This window comes from Podarcis tiliguerta (assembly GCF_965153285.1).
Source record: "Podarcis tiliguerta genome assembly, chromosome: 7".
NCBI lineage: Eukaryota > Metazoa > Chordata > Lepidosauria > Squamata > Lacertidae > Podarcis > Podarcis tiliguerta.
The window spans coordinates 33,419,455-33,444,392 of NC_139540.1; the positions used below are offsets into that span (position 1 = coordinate 33,419,455).

Below are 24,938 nucleotides of genomic sequence, written 5' to 3' on the forward strand. Positions count from 1 at the left end.
CTGGCAGCTTCGCTGTACCTGCCCTCATTAAAGCAGGAAGGATTCGCTTCTGAATTCTTTACTTGCCAATTTATTACTCTGAATAGCAATGTAATCTTCATCAACACTCCTTCTCCCTTGATTTTCCTCATTGGTGTCATTCACATATTTGATTTTTCTTTTCTCAAAACCACCACCCACATGCTTTTTAAGGGTACTGCATTATTCTGCAAATTGGTTTCTGAGTTACCTCCTTTTGCTTCTTTCATAAATGTGATATTTTTCAGTACTCTAATCTTGCCTCTTTTGAATGTTTTTCTTTTCCAACATCCATACCTAACTGTGGCACTATTAAGAAACCTACTAAATTCATACCTGCTCACAAAGGCTTTACTTTTGCAAAGGACCTCTTTGCTTACAGGCTATTGAAATAGAGTTCAATATTTCATTTACAGTAGGCAATGTAGCTATAAAACGGTCTACCTCCAGCCCTTTTACCATTCCTTTTATTGTTTTCCAGGTAAGCAGATGCAATGATAAGAGTGCGGTCTCAGCATTCACGCATTTCCCCAGCCTAGGAAGCAGAGCAGTTTGTTGTGGATGCTCAGTTTGTGTGCTCTCTCCATCTCTCTCACACACACAGCAGGAAAAGAGAGGGAAATTATCTCAGACTGGAGCAGCCACAGCACACCAGTATGTTTCTCTGATGAAGAACATAGCAATGTGTTATGGTTGCTGCCTCTCCAGTCTGACCTTCTTTCTCTTATAAAAGAGAAACAGAGAAACAGACAAAGAGCACCTGGGCTGGGGGTAATCAAATGCTTCGTTCCTTCTTGCTTTAAGAGAAGGGCATCTGTAAAGGTCTCTGCCAGTTCCGATTTCCAGAAGGCAGCGAGCTAGCGCCGCTACAGCAGAAGTACAGCGGAGCATATCAGGCCACTAGTGGCAGTTGCCAGTTCCATTTCAGAAGTTGTAAACATGTGACCAAGCTTTATTCCCCACTCGCATCTAAGATTTCAGGGTTTTCGCTCCTCCATAATTAAATCTGTAGGACAATCGTATGGCAGGTTCTTGGAATGAATCCACGAAAATATGGGTTCCAGATAGCTGCTGTTTCCAGATCATCTTCAAGGCTAGCCCTACATAGAGCACATATGGTAGCCAAGGTAGGAAGTGTGCAAAACTGTGGCCAGCCTATCTCGTTTCAGGAATGGCCATAACTGGCAAACCAACCACAGCTGGAAATAGGCACTCCTAGTGACCAAGGTCACATGTACTTCAAGTGACAAAGTTGCGCCCAGGAGCACCACTACACTACTATGTACCTGTTATTTCAAGTCAAGTACAACTTGCTCTAGAACAAGCCAATTGCCCCAATTGCCAGACATGAGAACTGTCCATCAAGAGAGCTTCATTCTTGTCAGGATTCAGCTTCAGTCTGCTGGCTTCCATACAACCCATTACCACTTCAAGGCACTGGTTCAACAAGAGCACAGCTTCATCAGGTTCAGACGGTATACAAAATGGTAAAACTGAGCTTCACCAGCAAAATGGTACTGAGCTCCAAATCTCCTGATGACTGCATACAGCTTCATAGATTGCTTCATATATGATAGATGTTGAGTAGCACTTGAGACAGCATGGGACAAGACCCCACAGCAAAACTGTCATGTGGCCAAGCAGAAGTCTCCCAGTGGTGTTCTCTGGAGGTAGCCTATAGCTAGAAGCAGAATCAGTTTCACTGAGCTCCAACCCCCAACACTCTAACAGGATACCATGCTTATCAAAAGCATGGTATCCTTATCAGTATCAAAAGGCACTGAAATATCAAGAAGAATCAACAAGATTGCACATCCCATGTCTCTCTCCCAATACAACTCATCAATCAGCATGTCTCAACACCAAAATCAGGCCAAAAGCCAGACTGTAATGATTCAAGACCATCTGTTTCATCTAAGTACTTCTGCAATTGCATAGCTATCACACTCTTTGTAATAACATTGCACCAAAAGGGGGCATTAGCAATTGGCTGGTAGGTCTTTAAATCAAGATGTATCTACCTTCTCCTGCATTGAGGCATTTGCCATCTCCAGCCCCCTATATCTTTACAAGTCAGGAATGACAGACTGAGAGCATGTAGAGCAGTTGACCAACTCCCTACAAGTATCTTCACTTTACCCTCAAGTCACAGTAAGTGAAACTGATCCCAGAGAACATGACCAGATGGCTCTCTAGACATGTCATCAGAGACTATATTAATAGTAGTGTCAAGGTCAGAGCAAAGCCAAGCAACGTTATCCTTGAAATGCCTTGCAGATGTGTTGTAGTAGGCTTCAGAGGGTTCTGCTGTTGCTGGCTGTGATCCAGAAGTCACTAGCTTCTTTACCACTCTGAAAAGCTCTGCCAGATGCAAGTATTGCCACCACAGCCACATAGTGGGTACAATTATGTGCTCTTATTTGTGTTTTATCACTCTCACTGTGAGACTTCTGCCATTTGAGCTTGAGCCATCACCCAACTTGTTTCATTGTTCAAAGCTCACTGGAAAACCAAGGCATACCTCGGGCTGTGCAGTGCAAGAAAGAGCACATTGGGGCATTTTATAGTGGGATCAGAGCTTCAGTGGGAATATCAGACATGCTAACCAGTAAGTATTCAGGGATGAACCATCCCTACAGTCACCATCAAATCAAACCTCATCCGGAAGTGATCTATCCATGATGACAGTGTTACAATCACACACACCCAGCTACAGAACCATACCCAATCCACTCTGGGAAAGAATCAGAACAGGAATGTAACCTGCAGCATGTGTTGGGCTAGTGATGTACGAAAACAGCCACATGATTCTCATTGTAGGCACAAAGTCCCAATTTGATCCTATCAACACAGCCTCGGAATATATGTCCTACAATAAAATCACTTCACTTGGGGAGTTCTCCTATAACATCCCTAAGACTGTCTCTGTCAATTCTGACAGGAAGGCAGTTAGGCAGTGGTGTGGGTGAACCAACAAGTTCAGCTAAACACCAGGTACGAACCCCCAGGTGCACTGGCTTCCTGACAAGAGACATCATTTTTGTAAATGGCAGCAACTCCACCACAGCCCTTCAGCCTATATTAGTGCTTCACTAAGTATCCAGTCACTGATTTCCATCAGTAATTTTTCTGCCTCACAGAAATATTTACTGCTTGATCTTATAACCCATGACACCAGTATAGTAATCTTTATATCTGGTTTTATATTGACAGCGGGGCCATATCACATAAACAATTGTTATGCTTGCAAATGCTCTCCCTTACAGATCCACAATGCGGTGTAAAGGCCACCATAATGCATTATTGTATTTTTAAAAGGAAGCATTGTGGGTTGTAGAGGATTTATGCAGCTTCTTCTCAAAAACCATCTTCTCAGAAGTTCTTCAAAAACCAGCAACCTAATTTACTTGGAAGTAAGTCCCACTGAGTTCAATGACACTGATTTCATTAGTTAAGTGGATTGAGTCTAAGTGCATATAGGATTGAGCCATTTCATGAACAAAAAAGAAATATTAAGCTTATGGCTTCTATAAGCTAATTAAAAAATTACCACAGGGATAGTCCCCTCTCTGTGTCTCTCTCACACATTTTGTTTCCAAAAAATAATCGCAGATGCAAGTGATAAACCAAGAAAGACTTAAAATGTAAATTGTTTCAGAACTGAATTGCACATTAGAAATAAAACCTCATTAATCCTACAATAAGAAAACCAATAGCAATTCAGGTGAATATTGCAGACTTCTCCTCCTCTTTAAGTGTTTCATTGATTTCCATTTTCATGAGGTTAAAAAAAGCCAACTATCCTTTTAAAAATTCAGGTCCTACTCATTCAGTGAATAGGAGGTTAGGAAGACAGAGAGGCATGGTAAAAATAAGATGTCCTGGATTCTGCCTGCCACCTTCTTGTATCTCAGCCTTAAATACATTTGTTCAAATCCAAAGCTATTATACAATATATGCATAGGACCTATTGCAGCAATAAAACTGCTAGCACATTTGCAAAGCTAAGCAGGGTCCGATATGGATTCAAATTGGATGGGAGATTGCATGCTGAGATTCCTGTACTGCAGGGAGTTGGACTTAAATGACCCTTGGGGTCCTTTCCAATTCTATTTTATGATTCTATGACCTCTGTGTGAACAGGGCTGCTTCAATTATGGGAACTAAAACCCAGGAAGCTGCCTTATATTGAGTCATAACGGTAACAGTACCCCTGACCATTAGGTCCAGTCGCAGACGACTCTGGGGTTGCGGCACTCATCTCGCTCTATAAGCCGAGGGAGCCGGCGTTTGTCCTCAGACAGCATGACTGTCTGAGGCCAGCATGACTAAGCCGCTTCTGGATTACCAGAGCAGCACATGGAAACACAGTTTACCTTCCCGCCGGAGTGCTACCTATTTATGTACTTACACTTGACGTGCTTTAGAACTGCTAGGTGGGCAGGAGCAGGGACCGAGCAACGGGAGCTCACCCCGTCGCGGGGATTCAAACTGCCGACCTTCTGATCGGCAAGCCCTAGGCTCTGTGGTTTAGACCACAAAGCCCATACCATTGCTCTATCTAACTCAGTATATTGCGCACACCTAACCAGCTCACACCTAATGCTAAGCCATGGTTTAGTGGTACGTACATGATTTTCTGTGACAGTGAGTGAGTGCTGCAACCTCCTCTTACCCCTGGCTGGGAGAAGTTTTGCTTTACATGGTTCCTGCCTTCTTGTTATACACAAAGCAATACTAGTTTAAAACTAATTTCAGCATCATAACCTATGGTGTGAAATTGCCTTAGTTTGCAATTGGTTAAAGAGTGTCTTAAAACAAGATTCCTGGTTAAAATCGAGGAACTGGTTGAACTGAAACTGAATTGTGGCTTATTTGCCTTCTCAGCAGCCTGGGACGACTAGAAAGGAGAGAGGAGCGTTCAGATATGTGACCGCACAGAATGCTAAATCAAGGTTTAGTGGCATAGGCTTTCCAGTGGTTTAGACAGATATCTTATCTAGCCCTGCTAGGAAATGCCAAGGATTGAACCTAGAACTTGTCATGCAAATCATAAATTCTATACTTGCTACAGTTCCTTCCTTTGCTGTGAGTACACAGTACAGCCTTGATACAGACTATTCCTCAATGCTGAAGCAAACACAGCAGCTCTCACATAAATGGGAATTTATGCACCAACACCAAAGGTACTGGATCAAAGCTACTGCTTGCAAGAAAGTCCAGATGATTTCTAAAGATTGCCTCCACATAGGTGGAAACTTCAGCCTAAGTTGATACTGTTTTATTTATACATTGGAATGCTTAAGTAAATATTTTAATTTAAAACACACAAATCCCATTATGACTAAAAGCTTGATCAGATATTCTTGGTTTATTGCCACGATTCTTGGTTTATTGCAGACTTCATGCAAACTGTATGAAGTTGCAGGGAGCTAAGCTGCAAAGGCAGGAAAGCTTAGCACCTTCACCTTGCGATTTATGTATTATTGGACAAAACAAATACAGAGAGAGAGAGAGAGAGAGCGCAATCAATATGGGCGGTCTTAAGCATATACCTGCTGGCCCAGCAATGCAAATTCTGCTGGCGAAAAGGTGGATGGCCTGATTTCTATAGAGGTGCTGAGCGAGCAGCTTCCTTCAATAATACCCCTAGGTTCATCTTGATTCTAAGTATACTTCAGAAATATCAAATGCACTATACCAGTATTTAAAAAGAGGATTTAGAAGCCTTGCTTCACCCCAATCCAAAGTATATATGAAATAGAAAACAGCAGCATCAAATCTCTTCGGCACTAAAAACGGCTGCAGTAGAAAATTTAGCTGTGTGCACTGTTTTCTCCTGTGATTGTACAAAGCCTTTTTAGATTCTGTCCTTTTTTTTAAAAAAGGCAACAACTAAAAGCTCTGTTTTTAAGAACGTACACCTTAACACAAAACATGGTACAAGTCAACACTGTAAAATGCCTTAGTGGTTATATATATATATATATATATATATATATATATACACACACACACACACACACACACTGTATATATATAATTTTGAACTATAGCAACAATTCCCCTTTATGCTGGCTCTGATATGTTATTTACCGCATTTATGTGCCATACAGCCTGTTTTTGTTGTTTTAAGTTATTCCAATTCCTTTAATTGTTATGATTGTTTTATTTTGTTCTCTGAATGTTTTTAGCTGCTTTGAACACTCTTATATTGGAAAGGCAGCATATAAGTCATTTTCATTAATAAATAGAATGCTACCTTTCTTAACAAGTTCAGGTAAGCTGCCAGTACAGCCTATTGCCAAGGAAAAAATACTGTGATACATGCTCACATATTTATTGACTATAAAGTAAGCCCACAACTTACACACATTTAACTTGTGTGCATTCAGCTTTATGCGTGTGGTAAAAAAATTAAAAGGGGGCGGAATTCTGGGGGAAATTACTTTGGCAATCCCCTCCACCATTGAACCCAATGTGTTTTGAATATACACAATTCTGGCTTTAGGTGCAACCTCCAGAATGTAACCCTTGCATAAATTGTGGGCTTACTATATCTTAAAATGTTGCACAGTTTACTAAGAAGACATTATGCTGCAGCCCTATGCATATTTATTTACACATCATTAAACCCTACTGGACTCAATGGGATTTAGGGCCAAACCAGAAATTACTAGAAATGTGTGCTTATTTCAAAACAATACAAATAGTAGCCATGGGAAGATGTGGTATATGTGCATAATAATTGCTGAGGACTTAGCTACATTAGTAAAAATGCATTATAACACTGTGACACCAGATGGCGCTGTAGAGCTGAAATTGCAACTCAATGATATTTTCAATTGTGAGATTTACAGCCTTTTTTTGCAGAGCATTTTCCTAACCCTCCAAAAATCAAAGAAGAAAGGAGCCACAAATCTGACTTAATGGCACAGTTTTGGAAGTAAACTGCAACCAGATCAGGCTTATTTCTGAGCAGGCATGATTAGGCTCCGACTGCCACAATAGGATTTTTATATACCACATTTTTCCATGTATAACATGCCCCCTATTTTGGGGGACTAAAAATTAAGAAAATGCACTATGCACTATCCATGTATAAAACGACCCGTTATTTTAAACTTCAAAAATTTGGGAAAAAATATAGTCTTATACACGGAAAAATACGGTATATACAGATTTGAATTCCTGACTTTGAGCATGACTAGAATGCATAGTTTTCATTACCATATGGGGAAACTCTAATATTAGATTCTTACCCAAAAGCCCAAGCCTGTAGCCTTAGAATGACATGAAAATTCATTTTCAGAGAGACGTAAGATACTATTTCATATCAGCAGAACCTACATTTCATCAAGGATCTATACAGCAGGGAATCTGTAGTCAAAACTAATTATATTGATTTAGCAATCAGGAAAGATCATTGCAGACAAAATTACTGATCTCAGTCATAATTCCCGTTTCCCACAGGTGAGGAAATCTGCCTTTTCACAGGACATAATCACAGACACAAATCTGTCAGGTTAACTATTTGACAGCCGTATAGCTTTGTGAAATATTATCCTAAGAACTACTGGAACGAAAGTAAGTATTTTCATTGCTTCATGTTATTTTGATACACTGTGTTTTGCTATTCCAGCCTATGACTGGGGGCATCTTACCTTCAAACTAGTAGCTCTAGTCACCACCACCCATAAGCAAATGTAACGTGAACCAAATCAGTGACCACAGATATAATGGGGGGGGGGGTATTTGATACTGTTTTAAGCATTCTGCCTCCATGTCACAGTTTTTCCAGCTTCCAGCTGGAGGAAAATGTACAATATGGTTACCCTGACCAGAATGAACATCAGGATATTCTTTGTACTACAGGCAATTTTGGAGACAGGACAAAAAAAGAATGAAGTGAATCAGATTGTGGAGATTATGCAAATGTAGGTAGGCTTGGACACTTTCTTTGTAGAAATGATGACACATGAGAAACTGTGGAGCATGGATTTCGAATTGGGATAGAAACCACAGAGTATGTCTCTGTTCCACACTTTGATTATCAAGGATGTCTGTGCATTTAAAAAGGTTTTTCACATATCTAAACATCTGCATGCATATTGGGACCCAAAACCATAGCAGGGGCCCCAGAAATATTTTCATGAGTATATGTAGTCAATATGTTACATGTTTGCCATGAGAAACAGTGGTGTACGCACATGGAACACATTTGCTGTGTAAAATAAGGACTGCCACCAGAACCCCATGTCTCGGAAACAAGCTGTGCCCATATTGCCCAACTTCCAGTCATCACTACAATGAATGTGCCACATGATTAACACTTCCTGAGTACTCTCTAAGTGTCCCCATAGATGGTTTTATCCATTCTTCATGGCATACAACATTTCCCCATGGTAATGGAAACAGGCTCTGATTCTGCAGTTTCCTTGTAGCATGCATGCATCACTTTCATGTTAATGCAAGGAGGAATATACAATCTCCCCCCACATAAGGTTTTAAAAGACTATGCGTATGCATGACTATGAGAACCCAAACATTGTGAGGAGACACCCCAGATTCAAGAGAAAATAGACAAACAGTGAGCCAGAACCGTGCCAGAACAAAGTACAGTACAGACCAGACCAGACCGCAAAAAAGGGCAAGAAATCAAGGTGTAACACACATCATTAAGAATGGAGCATTTTACACAGGTGACAAAACTGATATGATACAAAATGTTGTGGAAAGAACATGTACAGTCTAGACTTCTATTATTGCCCCCCCCCCCAAATGTAGCTCAAAATGCTCACCAGGTTACAGCCATAAGAAAGCCCTCCAAATAACACTTTTGAGCTCACAAACGTTGGTTTAACACTTGGAAAACCAATTCTTCAGCCAGTATAAAAGATTAGGGAAATAGTCTTCATAACATTTTTTAAAAGTTTGCACAGATTTGAAAGTCCCTTCGAGTAAGGAAAATGAACCCTGTCACTTTTGTTTAGTGATTCCCGGAATGGTGATCCTAAATGCACTTGCAGCAAAAGAGGCAGTCCAAGAAAGAACTTGGTGTCTGAAAGAGCTCATTGTGTGATTATATAATACATAACCAGTAAAAGTGAAGCGCAGTAAAAAAAGGGGAAAAAACCCTAATTCTAAACATCTATCAAGCCTCTGATTAGGGAATCCAGGTTAGGATGTATGGCCAAAATGCCCAAATCTATAAGGCACATGTAAAAACCGACAGACACATATGCCAGGACACAGCTTTGCTACTATTTACCTCTCAAAATAAACATTCATTCTGAATTTTTCCTTCCTTAAAAGCCCCTTGTCCATCTTCTACTCTGCTTTTCTTAGTTACAGGTCCTCTATACTGCCATTAAGTCAGATTTCTGACTCCTTTTTTTCTTTGATTTTTGTAGGGGTAAGGAAGACAAAAGGTTGGAAACTACACATGTAGATTTCCCAGAATGCCCCCTTCTGAGGCATCGCCACCCCACCCCCATAATAATAATAATAATAATAGGGCCATCTACCATCAACTGTGTACACAGAGGAAGATTTCAGGGAGGCAGGCAAAGACCACTTCAGAGCATGATCCTGCTGGACTTTCCAGCCACAAGATCATTCTAACCAGTGCTACTTTTCCAGGAGCTTACCCAGGGTCCGTGTTTCCTTTTATAAATGAGGCACACTGAAAACTGCAGTGTCTTTAGGATATATGGTTTATTTACACATATATACTTATATCCTTAAGACCCTAAAAGAGTCTTGCTTCTCCCATAGCACCAGCCTTGGATACAAGCACAAATCAGATGGGCAGGTATTATTATTAATAATAATAATCCATTACATTATTATTATTATTATTATTATTAGGCATGCCTCTGACTCCCTGGCTTCCCAACCTGCTGTTTGCTTCCAGGTTTCTAGCTCACTTAACTCTCAACTCTGCCCTTTGTCTTTCTACCAGCAAGTTGAGGGGAGGGTCCTCATCCATTTGTCGTGTAGCACAGGGCTACTTCCTTTGTTACCCTAAGGGCCCATACTTAGAGGACCATTACCAAGATACTTGTCTGCCTATTTCCACAATTAGAATCTTTGCTTAGGAACGCAGGTGGCGCTGTGGGTTAAACTACAGAGCCTAGGACTTGCCGATCAAAAGGTTGGCAGTTCGAATCCCCGCAACGGGGTGAGCTCCCATTGCTTGGTCCCTGCTCCTGCCAACCTAGCAGTTCGAAAGCATGTCAAAATGCAAGTAGATAAATAGGTACCACTCTGGCGGGAAGGTAAATGGCGTTTCCGTGTGCTGCTCTGGTTCGCCAGAAGCAGCATAGTAATCCTGACCACATGACCCAGAAGCTGTACGCCAGCTCCCTTGGCCAATAAAGTGAGATGAGCGCCACAACCCCAGTGTCGGTCACGACTGGACCTAATGGTCAGGGGTCCCTTTACTTTTACAGGCCTACAGCCTATTCCCCCCCCCAACTCATAACAGTACCCAATGTGAGCCTAATGTCAGTAGTGATGGGGTGGAGCTGCCCTCCCAGCACTGGTGTTGCTGCCACTATTACCGTATATCCATGCAACCCCAACCTTGCCGCCACCGGAACTCCTTCCAGGTAAGCAGCAGGGACACCAGTGTTTGGAGGGGGGCTCCACCCCACCCCCCACTAATGCCTAATGCAACCTTTAAAATGCATAAATAAACACATTGATCACAACCATTACATGGCATTTTCTGACAAAACTAGGGCCAGTCAGTAAGAATAAGAAATTAGCCTTGAGGACAAAAATTCAGAATCGTGTTTGGAACAAACTTTACCACTGCTTTGCAGGTTATGGTATTTTAAAAGAAAAATACCACCCCCATGAAAAATCAATTTCAGCCAATACACTAGTAAAATTAAGAATGTGTTTTACCAGCTATCCAGCTATTTCTTGGACGTATTATGCAAAGAAATTATCCTTAAACACTATATTTTTCATCTTTACTAAAGTGCATTTGTATTGCGCTGATGGCCGGGTTCATTTGGGGTAGCTTAGTGCAGATTTCCTTTCTAGACCATGCAATTAAATATATATTGTTTGCAGTTTAGAATGTACTTTGTACTTTAATTAGATGCAGGAAAAGCATTGTTAATATAAGCTCACCATGAACATTTTGAATAAACTGACACTCATTAATGAGTCAGCTGGCAAACAAGCTTGAACACTACAGTATCCTCGTTCTAGTACATATTAAAAGTAAGAAAAGGGATAAGATTTCCTGTGAAACAAGCACAAAGAGTAGATGGGGAGCCAGAATTAAAAATACGATAATCAAAAATGTATTTTTCTTACCAATGTATTGTGTTTCCTTTCTACAATAATAGCTAATATTAACTTCTGTTAAATTTTTATTATTTCTTAAATACTGCCACCAATAATATTTAAGAAATATTATTTCTTAAAATGCTGCCACCTTATCAAATTTGGGGTATTTTTTTTTTAAATCATGCTGCATTATATTATGCTTAGCCATTTTTAAATATTTCTCTAGAACAGACTGCTGCATTCTGAGCATCTCAGAGAAAAAATAGCATCAAAAGCTTGAATCACAGTTCCATTTCAGTAGGTAAAATCTGAATATATATATATATATATATATATATTCTGAACTTCGCCATTTTCATAACTTGCAATATTTTTAGAACATGTATCTTGAAACACTTTGGGGTATTTGTTCTACATCACAATCCTAGACATACCTACTCAGAAGTAAAACAAATTAAAAAATTAAAAAATTGTCCAGTAGCGCCTTAGAGACTAACTAAGTTTGTTCTGGGTATAAGCTTTCATGTGTGTGTGTGTGTGTGTGTGTGTGCACCACTTGAACTTTTCATTCACTAACAGAAGTCAATAACCATATCTGCTCTTTTACAGAAATCAATGTCCCCTAAAGATAACTACATTTCTCATGATGCATTTTTGGCTTAGTCTTCTCCTCAGGAAGACGATAAACCCTAGTTTGGTGAGCCACAGAAACCAACTAACTAAAAATGTTGTTATGAAGCCAAAGTTGGCAAAATCGAAACCGAAATAAATATGAACCTTGGGGGTGGGGAGGTAATAGCTGTACTTTCTAGAGAAGGAGGTGCTGAAGAGGACATGTTTGAGGGTTCCCACTATACAGCCATCTTATGAGCCCCCCCCCAATCAGTAGCCCCACCCCAGCAGACTTACCTACTGCTGGACTGGAGGTGACAGTGGTAATGTTTCAGGCTATAGTGGGCAGCTGTGAACTGCCTACCATTTTAGTTATCCACGATACCCATGAACTAGCATCACTATGGGGCATTTGCAAAATCAAAATCATCACCACCATGTACAATTAAAATGGCTCACAAACCCAACTGCCTGGCCCAGAGGGCCATATTAAAAGTGGTAACATGTTTGGAGTCTATAAAGGAGTATTTTGAAGACCATTCATGATTCTATGAAACACTTCATAGAAGTGGAATAGTGCACTGGTTACGAATCTGGGCCAGCAACAACCTGGTTAAATCTCAAATCACAGCACAATCCTAGCCCTGACTACTTAGCACTAAGCCCTATGGAATTCAATAGGGCTTTGCCAGGTAAGTGGAATTAGGATTGCTGCCTTAACACTGAACACGAAGACAGTTTAGAAGCTGCAACTAGTGAAGAATGTCTCTGGTTGGACACATATTACGCTGGCCTTGAAAGATCTGAACTGATTGCCAATTAGCTACTGAGTCCAACTTAAGGTCTTTATGTTGACACAGTAAGTCCTAAACAACCAGGGGCCCAGATTTCTGAAGGAGTTTCTCTTGCCACATTGAGTTGTTAAGTTCAGCTGTGGAGTCGCTGCTGGTGCTGTTGCCACCCTCAGTTGTGATGGCACATCATGAGAGACCTTTATCTGCGGTAGCCTCCATGTTATGGAATGATCTCCCCTCTGAGGTGCCTCTTTACCCAGGACTTTGATGGAGTGGATGTCCTCCCCCTTTCGTGCATTGCTGCTCTGTACTGCTGTTCTGTTCTTTTGATTTTGTTTTTGTGCTTTTATTTTATTATATTACTGTAGATTGCATTCATTTTAATTGCAATATTTTTGCAACCTGCCCTGGGGTCCATTTGGTGAAGGACAAACTACAAGAACAAATAATAAACAAATGCATAGGCTCCTCTTACTAAGAAAATGCCAGACTGGTCAAAATCCAGTAGGCTACAAATATTCAGTTATGCTGAATTAGTGTGCTCAAGACCCAGAAGACATACAGAGTTCACTCCAACTATTAAGTCCTCTATATAAGTGGCTCATGAATGTGGCAAAGATATATAATGTACTACTGTTTTATACTTCTCTAAAGAAATTGAAGTTGAAGTTGGGAACTGGACACTTCTTTGATCCTCAGCCACTATATTATTTAGAAGTACCACTTCATTTCATAATATCCTTTGTATTACAATGAGTACATTTTTCATTAAAAGCTTGGCAGTAGTTTCCTGGCAGTTTGGTAAAATGGTTTTGGGATAAGTAGATCTATGCTAGTTTTTTTAATTCTTCATACATAAGTTACATTTGTATAGGACCAAGGCTTGTGTCACAAAAAAAATTAATGGTAAAAAAATGAATACAGTACTAAAAGCATAATTGCTTTAAAATGTTAAGGGAAAATTTGGCCAGCCCTTTCTTTATAGATGTTTATATCAAAGCAAAACCTATACAGAGAAATGCTGCAACCTGTGGAGAGCAAACAGAATAATTGCAAATGCAGAAGGACATAAAGAAATAAAGCCTTAAAATGCTCCAATGGGACGGGTCACTTTTATAACTTATCTTCTCTTTTTAAAAAAATCTGCTTTGTGCTTCCAGTAAATCCTGAATTAATCTCTCGCGTGGTATTTTTGTTTCAGATCAGTCAAAAGAAGATAATAGCTCTGGTGTTATCTATGCTGTCGTGCGCAGCATGCTTAAGTCCTCAGCCATCCTCTGGTTTGCTCTCAGAGCACAGCAATGCTGCTTTTGCATTATATCCTGAAGCAAACACTCCCATGTGCTGAGTCTGCATGTGGAGCCCTCACCAGTCCCCCTGTCCAGTGAGACTCTAGAACACTTTCCATCCCTCACATTGACATGACAGGGAGGGTGAAGCACAGCAGCCTCGGGCTGCCTTCCGTGGCTGGGCAGTGCAAAGTCACTCTCTGACCCTGTGCCCTGGCAACTAACAGGACACTTTCTGCCCTGGATTTGCCCGCACAGAGCCAGGCAGTAATCCACAAAAGGCTGGACTATGCACAGCCTAAAGGTGACAGATGATTCCAACTCAGTCCAGTTTTGCTGACTCTCAGCAAGCGTAGTGACAGGAAAAAATAATCAAGGAATGTCTTCAATGGAACCGACTGTCACTCTCTACACACGTGACTGCTCAGTTTTAGTGTTTGAATGTTAGACCCATATAAAGAGAAGAGTGGCAAAGAGAGGTGTGCAAGTGGTAATATATACACACGAAGCACATGTAACAGAGAACATGTATGCAGGCAAAGGAGCTCGGTAAAAAATAAAATAAAACTATGTAGGATGAAAGAATTCGTATCCGTGGGAAAGACAAAAAAAGAAGACAGATCAAATACAGAACATGTGGATCAATAGCAAGAGAACAGTAAAAGGCAGGAGAAAGGGTGCACATATATATGGATGCAGTTAAGCAAAGCGATAGCATTAACATCCGAGAAAGACTTGCCTGCCTGCCAGAAAGAGAAAACGTGCAAGAAGGTTGCCTGAATCACTGGTGAGCAGGGCTTCTTTTTATCCTTAACAGGTGCACACCAGAAGGAATACTAAGTGCAGCAACCAAGAAGTTGCTCTTGGTATGAGATGCAATTCTCAAAAGAACAGGAGCACGATCCTAAACTGAAAACGGGTGGGGGCGAAGGGAGAGTTTGGAACAGAGGAAAAAGAAGAGCGTGTGCGAGAGGGAAACGGGAGGCACAGGTGAATTCTTTCAGGTGAAGCATACCTGCATGCAACCTGCAGCGAGGTACACACACACACACACACGTAAGCAGGTAGTCCCGCTCGCGGGCGCTCGGCCCTCAGACCGGTCCCTCACTGGTTCCTGGTGTGCCTCGCAATTTCAATTGAAGGCGAGGCTGAAAGTTAACTCGGCGTGACCCGCGCGCGCGTTTGCCCAGGCGGATGGCGCGCGCGCAGGGCGGCTGCTGCTGCTGCAGCCGAAAGGAGCCGAGCGCCCCGGGCTCGGGGCAAGCCAAGGGAGCAAGCCAGCCGGTGGCCCGAAGCCGCCTTACCTCGAATAGGGGCCCGATCTTATTCTTCTCCAGGTAGGCTTGAATCCTGTTCTGCTGGTGAGACGCCATCAGATTCAGCTGCCGCCCGGGGCGAGGGGCTGGCGTGGCAGTGTTGTTGTTGCTGCTGCTGCTGCTGCTTCAGCGACTCCCGAGGTCCCCTTTTGCTCTGAAGCAAAAAGAGGAGGGAGGGAGCGAGGAGGCGGCGGGACAGAGACGGAGAGACCGGCGTGGAGAGAGGTCCGGCGGACGGCGCAAACTCGCCTCCCTAGCAGCCAGCCCGCGCGTCAGAGCCCAGCCCAGCCCAGGCTGCGAGGCGGGAAAAGGCTGGGGTCTCTCCCTCCATGGAGCGCCGGGTGCTTGGAGGGAGGCGGCGGGAGCAGCCCTGGCGCGAGCGCTGCCTAGCTGCTCGACAGACACTCGCTCCTTGGTTACAGGGAGCGGAGCCGTGGCTCCTGCTGAAGCCGCCGCCTCGCCAAGCTTCGCCTCCCTAGCGACAGCGCCTCTCGCAAAGCCAATGGCAACGGCGCTGCTCTTTCCCGAGCGCGGCCAGACGGGGGAGCCGCTTCCCTCGCAAAGGAGGAAAGCCGTTTCCTAGGCGGCGTGGCGTCTCCCGCCCCCGGTGGAAAAATTGGGGGAAGCCACGGAGGGGCTGCGGGAAGAGGGCGCGCGGTGGGATGGCATGCACGGAGGAGGGCGCTTGCGAGTCTAAAACGCGTGCTCGGTGTCACTTGTGAAAACGCTTTCGGACGCCAGAAACAAACCACGATACCCTTAAGTTCCAAGAGGCTCTTTCACGCGAGGTGTTTTTTTTCCTCTACAGCCCTTTTGGCCGTTGCAGACAACCCAGGGGAAGCTACAAAGCACGGAGGGACGAACATCCCCCCTCATATTCACTCTGAATCTTATTTTTTTTATTTTGCCTATTTTGGAGGTTCTCAGATACTGAGGAGGGGTAGAAATTTTGGAGAACTATGCAAGTGTCGTAACAGTCCGTGAAGATGCATCTTCTTTAAATATGAATAATAGTCTTTAAGAGATCCATGTTACTTTATTTCCCATAAATAATCACCTGTCCTCAACCATTTGCGCCACAGGGTCTTTTCAGGAGTACATGACATTCCCCCCACAACTGAAGCACACAGCCCCAATAGGAATGTTTAATAGCCCTTCTGGAATACGCTGACATGAGTCCCCTGTCACACCTGAAGGGGCTGCCATCAATCACGCTACTCCATTAAAAAGTCACTCCCAAGGACTATTCAAGTGTGTAGGCCTAAAACCTTTAGGACACGGGTGGGCAAGGTACACAGTCCCTCCTGAAGAATATGATGGGGGCCACATGTCAGTTATGGGTTGGGCTCAAAGGGAAAAGGGGACGGAACAATGAATGCAACTCTTAACTTTGTAAAGTCAATTCCAGCTACGCAATTGTCAGGTTTCTACACCCATCCAGGTGAGCAAGAGGCAGTTTCACAGTTTCAGCACAGAAAAAGTACTCAAGGAGGGTGCAGAGGAAGGGCATTCAGGAGTGTGGCCTGGAGAGCAGATGTGCGGCCCACATAGTACTGAGGGCTGGATAGAGAGGCCTGGGAAGCTATGCTCAGCCCCCTGGGATTCTCTACCCTAGCTTTTAAGGCTGGGGCTTTGGCAGAGATGGCCAGTAATATTATGACTTTGTAGGGCCGCAGTTTTTAGCTTTGCCGTTTTCCTCACAATAGGACTTGCACAGCGCTTACTTAAGAAAGTGCCATTGCACAGGTGCAGAGTTTAATTATCTCCTGCTCTTCCTCTAAAAAAGAGAATCAGTTATTATTATTATTTTCAGCACATCCATGGACAGGAAAAGAGCTTCCATGTAAGAGGACCTAAATATGGTTTTCAGGCAAGATTGACTATATTTCTCACTTAGAAATTAAGCCATACTGTATCAGTTTTTGAATTCATGTATTGTTTACACCTATGCATCTGTTGCTGAAAAACTAAGCACATAAAATATGAGGAACACTTGCTTCTAGTTGTATGCAGTTTTCCTTGCACCCATAATATACTTAACTACAGTATTTAATATCCAGAACACTTTTCCCCTCTGAATTAAAATAACAAAGTATTCCAATCAGTAAACCACAAAAAGGAAATAACTGTTGTTTCATTTGAGTCAGGACACATCAGAGCGCATCAGAAAATATTTGCAATGCATAGCTGCCCTGCAAATGTGCAGTAATAATCTCAGCTCGTGAGTAGAGTTCATTACATCAGACTAATCATAATCAACCTTTTCTTGTCTGAGACTTGGGATAATATCTTCCAAATACTAAGTTAAACCATAAAAAAGCTCCTCAAAGTAGGGAACTTCTCGTTGCTTTTCTGGCTTTCAGAGAAACAACACTGAACGTTCTCAGAGTCAATGTATGAAACTTATGCTAATGCCACCACTTAGAGCTGTTTTTGAAGCAGTCGGGACTCATCCCGTGGCTGTGCTGGACACGCCTCATAACAACAGATGGAGTCCTTTCCTAACAGGACAGACTTTCCACCAGCCCACTTTGTCACATCCTTTTTCTGCTTATACACATATGAGGGAGATCTCTTTGCATTGATATACTTTTGATTAGGATTGGCTGAGTGGTACAGAGAGCTGATTAGTCAAGGGAACCAGAGGTTGGCAGAAATGCCTCTATAGGCCAAAGGAAGTATATAATGTGTGTGGAACAGGAAAGAGTGTGTGGCTTTGAAAGTTTGAGGAACACCTTTTTTTAATTGCTTGACATTTTTGGGAGGAGGTCTGTGCCCCAGTAATTCTAGTAGACCAGCACCCACTGGGCAATTGGTATAGGTTTTTTAATAATCATAATCATAACGCAATACAATCTCATTGAGTTCAGTGGGGCTTACTTTCAGGTACATGTCTTTGGGATTGCAACCTTAAGGTACCATCCAAACCCACATCCTCTTCCCAACTGGCAGAGCCACCTCCACAGCTCAGCCATTCATGGTGATGGAAACAGGAGAAGGGGCAGAACAATTTGGCCAGATCCATGTGCCAGTTCAATACTGTCACAGTGATTGGATCTGGATTGGGCCTGATGCCATCAGTGGATCCCAGGCTGACTCATCTCCACTCTTGGAACATGAGTGGAAGTGAGGGGTTGGTTCCAATGAAGTGATGCTTGCATCACTCTATTGGTGAGATTCTGGCTCAGCCAGCAAAGCTGAATGGGGCAGCACCTCTGTTCAATCTAAAACTCCCATAACCAGGTCTAAGAGGTGTTTGGATTGCTGTGTTAGGGTTGGAACCAGACTTCCAGTGCAGTCCTACTCATATCTACTCACAAGTGAGTCCTGTTGAATTCAGTGGGGCTCACATCAAGGTAAGTGGGATTAGGATTTCATGCTTAGAGTCCCATTGATTTCAGTTAGTAAGCTATAAGCATAAAGTCTGGATTCAACTCTTAGTGTATTAAGTGGATTTTAGTTCTTGCAACCTTTGAAGCTTCTAAGTTGATTGAGAGTAGAGTCTTGAGAGTAATTTTGAAAACCCAGTATTCTGTCTACTGAATTACATGAGCTCTTAAACCCATTTTGTTGTGTTTTCATAAGTTGTGCCTATTCTGATAATGTCTATAGAGTTTCAGAAGTGTCTCGTGCATCTTTGAACTGTGTGATACATTAAAAAATACTGAGGACTCGCCATTTCCGTTTATGGGGCTATAATGAACCCTCAGTCATCACAGGAAAATCAGAACTAAATTTAAAGACTTGAGTGCCTAATAAAATACGTGTTCTGCAGAAAGAATTGATTGTGTAAGCACTAGAAGAAAAAGAAATTGAAGTGATAATTTGGCTTTCTGCAAAGGACACAAATATGAAGTGCCAAGTCGTTCTATTCTGATTACAAGTTGATCCATATGCTATGTATGGAACTTCTTTTTCCAGATTCATCTGGGCATCTGAAACATTTTCATTGTATCAAGTTCAATTGCTGTAAGTAATGTAAGCAGACAATAAGGAATTCTAAAAAGAGTTTGAGGAGAATGTTGCTAAAACATAAAGGCAAACAATGAAAAGGTTTTTAAATACAATGGATGTGTGGGATACATTCTTTGTCTTTTATTGAAAATTCCCTGCGTTCTTACAGAACTCTCCAACTTTGCTGTATCTTGAAAGATCAATGTTCTAAAAGGCATTTGTTAATACAAAATTACTTCAGATTATAGATTGGAGTAAATTTGCAATACAAAAAAGGTCCTCAAACAGAATTCTGAAATGACCATAACTTTCTGTTCCTTTGTCAAGGTTGATGTCATGGAGAATTGCCCAGATTAGACCTTAATCAAAGCCCATTCTTTCTCATCCAGTCAAGCGTGTTCATAAATGAAACATATTGAAGCCTTCCAAACCTAACTAAGATAAATGGATCGACTCCTTCCTCTTATTCTTTTCCAAATACAGAGTTGGAAGGATATGAAATATGGTAGAAGTTTTTAGATATGAAACAAAAACCCCAGTACATTCCATGGCTGATCCATGGGGTCACATCATTATGAATCAATAAAATAGATGCACATAGCACATTGCATTCAAAACTATTGGTTGTGGGCAGAGCAAGCCTGCTCCATATTAAAAAATATATAGTAGTTTGAGAGAGATTTTGGAGATGTTACTAAGTAAGTACCAGAGTTCAAGGATTCAGCCCCCGTTCCCCATGTAGAACCACAAAAGTTCATTTTTGATGGTTCTACAGGCTGAAATTTGGACCTTTGGTTTTTACACAGTAGTAACCCAGCCATCTGGATGGAGCAAATTCATACCACCTATTAAGCCACTAGAGGGGGCATGTGTACAGTTACACATTCCTGTCTACAAAATACAGTATTAGAAACTTACCATAATCAAGCGTTCTACCTTGACCAACTTTAGCTCTTGTGTTTCTCCTTATAGCAGGCCACAATTCAGAACTGTATTGCATAATTGAAACCTGTGATGTGAGGTACTTCTTTTGTTTAGTAAGGGAATACTCTATTTATGCAGGATATATATAGACATTGATATTTTCGGGTACAGAAGAAAATGAAAATTTCCTGTGCATACATTACCTATGATCATGCTCTAGGTCTACAGAAGTAATAACTGACCCATTTTAGAAATGCTTAAAAGGTAAAGGTAAAGGTACCCCTGCCCGTACGGGCCAGTCTTGACAGACTCTAGGGTTGTGCACCCATCTCACTCAAGAGGCCGGGGTCCAGTGCTGTCCGAAGACACTTCCGGGTCACGTGGCCAGCGTGACATCGCTGCTCTAGCGAGCCGTTTACCTTCCCGCTAGTAAGCGGTCCCTATTTATCTACTTGCACCTGGGAGTGCTTTCGAACTGCTAGGTTGGCAGGCGCTGGGACCAAACAACGGGATCGCACCCCGCCGCGGGGATTCGAACCGCCAACCTTTCGATCAGCAAGCCCTAGGCACTGAGGCTTTTACCCACAGCGCCACCCGCGTCCCAGCGCCACCCACGTCCCAATTGTGCACTTAATTGTGCTAGTAGTACACAGCCTTGAAAAATGAATAGTGAGTATTCAAGGCTCAGCTTGCAGATCATTCAGAAATATATTTCTTCAGAGTTTGCTGTTTTCCCCCCACATCAGATCACATTACAATTCTATGTGCTAGCAAATAAGTGTTTATAATGAAATACTTAATATGGACACTAGTGTATCATTATAACACAAAAGTAATCTGCCAATATTTTAAACTGGTCTTTGTACTTTTCACTGATTCTATCCCAAAGGTTTGAGAAGAACCCCCCTGCCCTACTTCACGTGCCAATGCAGATCAGAAGTTTCTGCAGGTAGTATTTCATTTTTTTTAATGCTACAATTACTAATTGCATGAATATTCTATACCTTTTTTTCCCCTTAAGTGTGTAAGAATTATTGCCAATGGCTTTCTTGCTAGTTTCATTTTATTTGTACCAATAAAGCAGAATGTGGATTAATTACTGTTTTAACAAGGTTTGAGAATTGGAATTAATTATTAGTTCTTTGCAGGCAGATTTCATAGCAACATGATACACAGTTTCTAATAAATTTAGAATGAAATCAGCTTTTATGTTTTTTTACTGAGGCACTCTATTTAGTCAGCCCATCTGGCAGGGTTCAGAGTTATATGTCAGTCTCCCTAATAAAGAATGAAAAAGTTGAGTTTCTCCTCAATTCTTTGCTGAACTTGGGCATGTATGTTTTATTGCTTCACGAAGGTCTCTTGCTCAGTTTTAAAGTACTTCATTTAAATCATGAATGGGGAACTATCAGGACCAGGAGCATAGCTGTCAAGCGCCCCTTATTTGAAGGGACAGTCCCTTATTCCAGCGCCATGTCCCGCTGCTGTCCCTTATTGATGGATGTCCCTTAAATGTCCCTTAAATGATGTCCCTTAAATTTCAAAGGAAGCAGCTCCTCTCCCTCCCTCCCTGCCAGCCAGGGAGGAGGGAGGCTCCAACTGTGTTGCTTGGCTGTGTTGCTCACCCAATAAGAAGTCTAAGAAAGACTGAGGGGGTGAAGCTTGCATGCCTTGTGTGTGGCTAGTTAATGCAAGCTGAGGCTGTTTTTGAATGCTGGACACCATTTTGTTGCACGTGCTGCTGCAAACTTTGCAGTGCAAAGCCAGGCCGGGGAGCCATCTTAAGTTGAGGCTGCATAGGCCTTGTGGTGCATGTGATTCAGATTCTATTCAGTTGAACCTCTGGTTACAAAGTTGGTTGGACAGTGTTCTCGAAGCTACCAGCATGAGTTTGACCAGACTGCAGGAGGACAGGAAGACTGGAGTGCCTGGAACAGGTGAGGCTGCAGGTCCCTTATTTTGGCTGCTGGTCCCTTATTTCCAAGGCTGCTGGTCCCTTATTTTCAAGGCTGCTGGTCCCTTATTTTCAAATCTGTAAGTTGACAGCTATGACCAGGAGTCAAATGCTGTCGTCAGAGCCTCTCTCGCTGCTCCTCAGAATCCTACTCTGCCACTCACTTGAATGGTTTTGCTTAGCTGGAATGCATTCTTGAACTGTGATCATATCTGTTGCTTGCTTGGCCGGGGATGGAGCACTGAGTGTGGGGATGTAGAAACCTGTGATGTTTTTGTGGCTGTCATATAGCCTGTTGTGCACAGATAAAACTCTGGCCATGTCCACCCTGGCAGGTTGCCCATGACAGAATGTGGACCTCAGGCTAAAAAACTCCCTGCACTCCTGATTTCGTGCTTAAAGTCTGTACATACCTATGCAGGTGGATTAACTGAGATAGATACTTAAGGAAACAACAACTGTAGCACATATGGCATTATAAGAGGGATACTGTAGGTGTATTTTTGGATTTGATTATTGATGCTAAATTCAGAGATAGCTAGAAAAAATGAATAGGTAGGCCTGTTAATATTTTTATAGTGAAAGGGACAAAATGCACCAGCTGAGATAGCATTGGGGAAAAAAATGGGCAAAAATTAATAAAAGCAGAAGAAACATATGAATTACTAGTTTAACTATAAAATGAAAAATGGGAGTAATGATGTGTAGGAATTATGCAGGGCTGAACAGATTTGTCTACTTCAAGTGTAGGGAAAACATAATGGAATAGGGAAAATAAAATAGTGGGCTTGGTTATATGATTATTGTCAAGAGCTCTGCATGATGCAGTGCTGTCAGTCAAAATAGCAGGGGATAGGGATAAAAGATTTGGCAACTGAGCTATGCTTACAAAGAAAGCGGGGGGAAATGGATGAGGTGACTGCCTGACACAAAAATTATATGGAATTTTATATCATGGGTCAAATATATTTTCTCCTTGAAAGACTGATTAGAACCATAACAATATGGGTGGCTTTCAAGTAAGCTTTGGAAAATTTGTCTATGTTCTAAAATATAGTGTGGAAAGCTTCTGCTTCAATAAGCTTCTGGCATCTGTTAATAAAAAGGTCAACAAACTGAGCTTTGGTACAGGGGATTATTACTAATAATATTCATTTGTATAACAGTATTTTATTTGGAACTTTATCGTCTATAGGCCCAGGCGGCCCCAAAGTAGATTACAGTGATCCTCAGAACAAAATACATAAAATCATAATTTTTACTGTTTATTATTATTTAAGTGTTTACACTATAAAAAAATAGGAAACAAATCTGTCACATTTGGATGACTTATCAATCACAAAATCAGTTTTTCTGAAAGCTTGATTTTTTTTTGTCACAGAACGGTTCACTGCCATGGTTATCTAAAAAAAACACCAGGCAATTCTATGAAAACCTAGGGATTGATTGATTGATTGATTGATTGAATTTATACACCACCCTATACCCGGAGGTCTCAGAGTGGTTCACAGAATAAAATCAAAATATAAAACCACTCAATACATAATCAAAATAAAAGCAACAACCCAATAACCCCTCCCCCCCAAAAACCCACATTTTAAAAGGCCATAGGATGTCAATCAAATCAACCAAGGCCTGGTTAAAAAGGAACATTTTTGCCTGGCGCCTAAAGGTGTGTAATGAAGGTGCCAGGTGAACTTGGAGTTTTCAACAGATGAGGAACCAACTGCAGAGAAGGCCCATTCTCGTGTTGCCACCCTCCAGACCTCTCAAGGAGGAGGCAGATGAAGAAGGGACTCAGAAGATGATCTCGGGGTCTGGATAGGTTCATATGGAAAGAGGTGGTCCTTGAAGTATTGTGGTCCTGAGCCATTTAACACTTTATAGGTCAAAACCAACACTTTGAATTGGGCCTGGAAGCTAATTGGTAGCCAGTGCAGTCGAACCAGGAGCAGTGTAATATGCTCACACCGTCTTGCTCTGGTGAGCAACCTGGCCACTGAATTTTGCACTAGCTGAAGTTTCCGAACCATCTTCAGAGGCATCCCAACATATAATGCATTGCAGTAATCTAACCTTGAGGTGACCAGAGCATAGAAAACAGTAGTTAGGCTATCCCTGTCCAGATAGGGGCGTAGCCAAAGCTGGTGGAAGACACTCTGGGCCACTGTGGCCACCTGAGCCTTGAGCAACAGCAAAGGATAAAGGAGTACCCCCAAGCTATGAACCTGCTCCTTCAGAGGAAGCGTAACTCCATCAAGAGCAGGCAATCTTCCACCTATCCGGTCTAGAGAACCACTCAGTAACAGTGCCTCAGTCTTATCTGGATTGAGTTTCAGTTTGTTGGCTCTCATCAGTCAGTTACCAAGTCAAGACACTGGTCTAGCACTTCCACTGCCTCACCTGCAGATGTAAAGGAGAAATAGAGCTGAGTGTCATCAGCATACTGCTGACAACATACTCCAAACCTCTGGACAACCCCCCCCCCCCAGCGATTTCATGTAGATGTTAAACAACGTTGGGGATAGGATTGATTCCCACATTACAAAACCCCACATTGAAGGTTCCACAGGACCTTCTCCAAGCAACCCCCTCAGGGAATGACCATACAAGTAGGACTGGAACCACCTCAAAGCGGTGCCACCCACCCCTAGTTCGGATAGTCGCTTCAGAAGGATGCCATGGTTGATGGTGTTCAAAGCCACTGATAAAGTAATTGCTTGGTCAGAAGTTCACTAAAAATTGGGGCTGGCAGGCATGTCTGGGATGC

At 42.2% G+C, this 24,938-nt stretch overlaps 2 protein-coding genes across 12 annotated transcripts in view; one reads left to right on the forward strand and one right to left on the reverse strand.

Moving 5' to 3' along the window:
• LOC310682367 (uncharacterized protein C8orf34 homolog) overlaps nt 1-15,950 on the reverse strand; it is an 86,384-nt gene extending 70,434 nt beyond the window's left edge. Inside the window, exon 1 of one of the 6 annotated variants that reach the window (XM_083451103.1) lies at nt 15,325-15,947. In XM_083451103.1, coding sequence (XP_083307229.1) covers nt 15,325-15,393 — 69 coding nt within the window. In that variant the 5' untranslated portion in view covers nt 15,394-15,947. Of the gene's footprint in view, nt 1-15,035; nt 15,152-15,324 lie in introns of those variants that run through there. The other 5 variants (XM_083451106.1, XM_083451102.1, XM_083451105.1 and 2 more) reach the window with 5 other exon arrangements.
• Nucleotides 15,215-24,938, forward strand: part of LOC310682502 (uncharacterized protein) — a gene marked incomplete at its 5' end in the record, with an annotated part of 81,756 nt that continues 72,032 nt past the window's right edge. For 4 of the 6 annotated variants that reach the window (XM_083451451.1, XM_083451452.1, XM_083451453.1 and 1 more), the window contains 2 exons: nt 15,215-15,357; nt 21,104-21,163. In XM_083451451.1, coding sequence (XP_083307577.1) covers nt 15,215-15,357; nt 21,104-21,163 — 203 coding nt within the window. Of the gene's footprint in view, nt 15,358-16,256; nt 16,778-21,103; nt 21,164-24,938 lie in introns of those variants that run through there. The other 2 variants (XR_014513918.1, XR_014513919.1) reach the window with 2 other exon arrangements.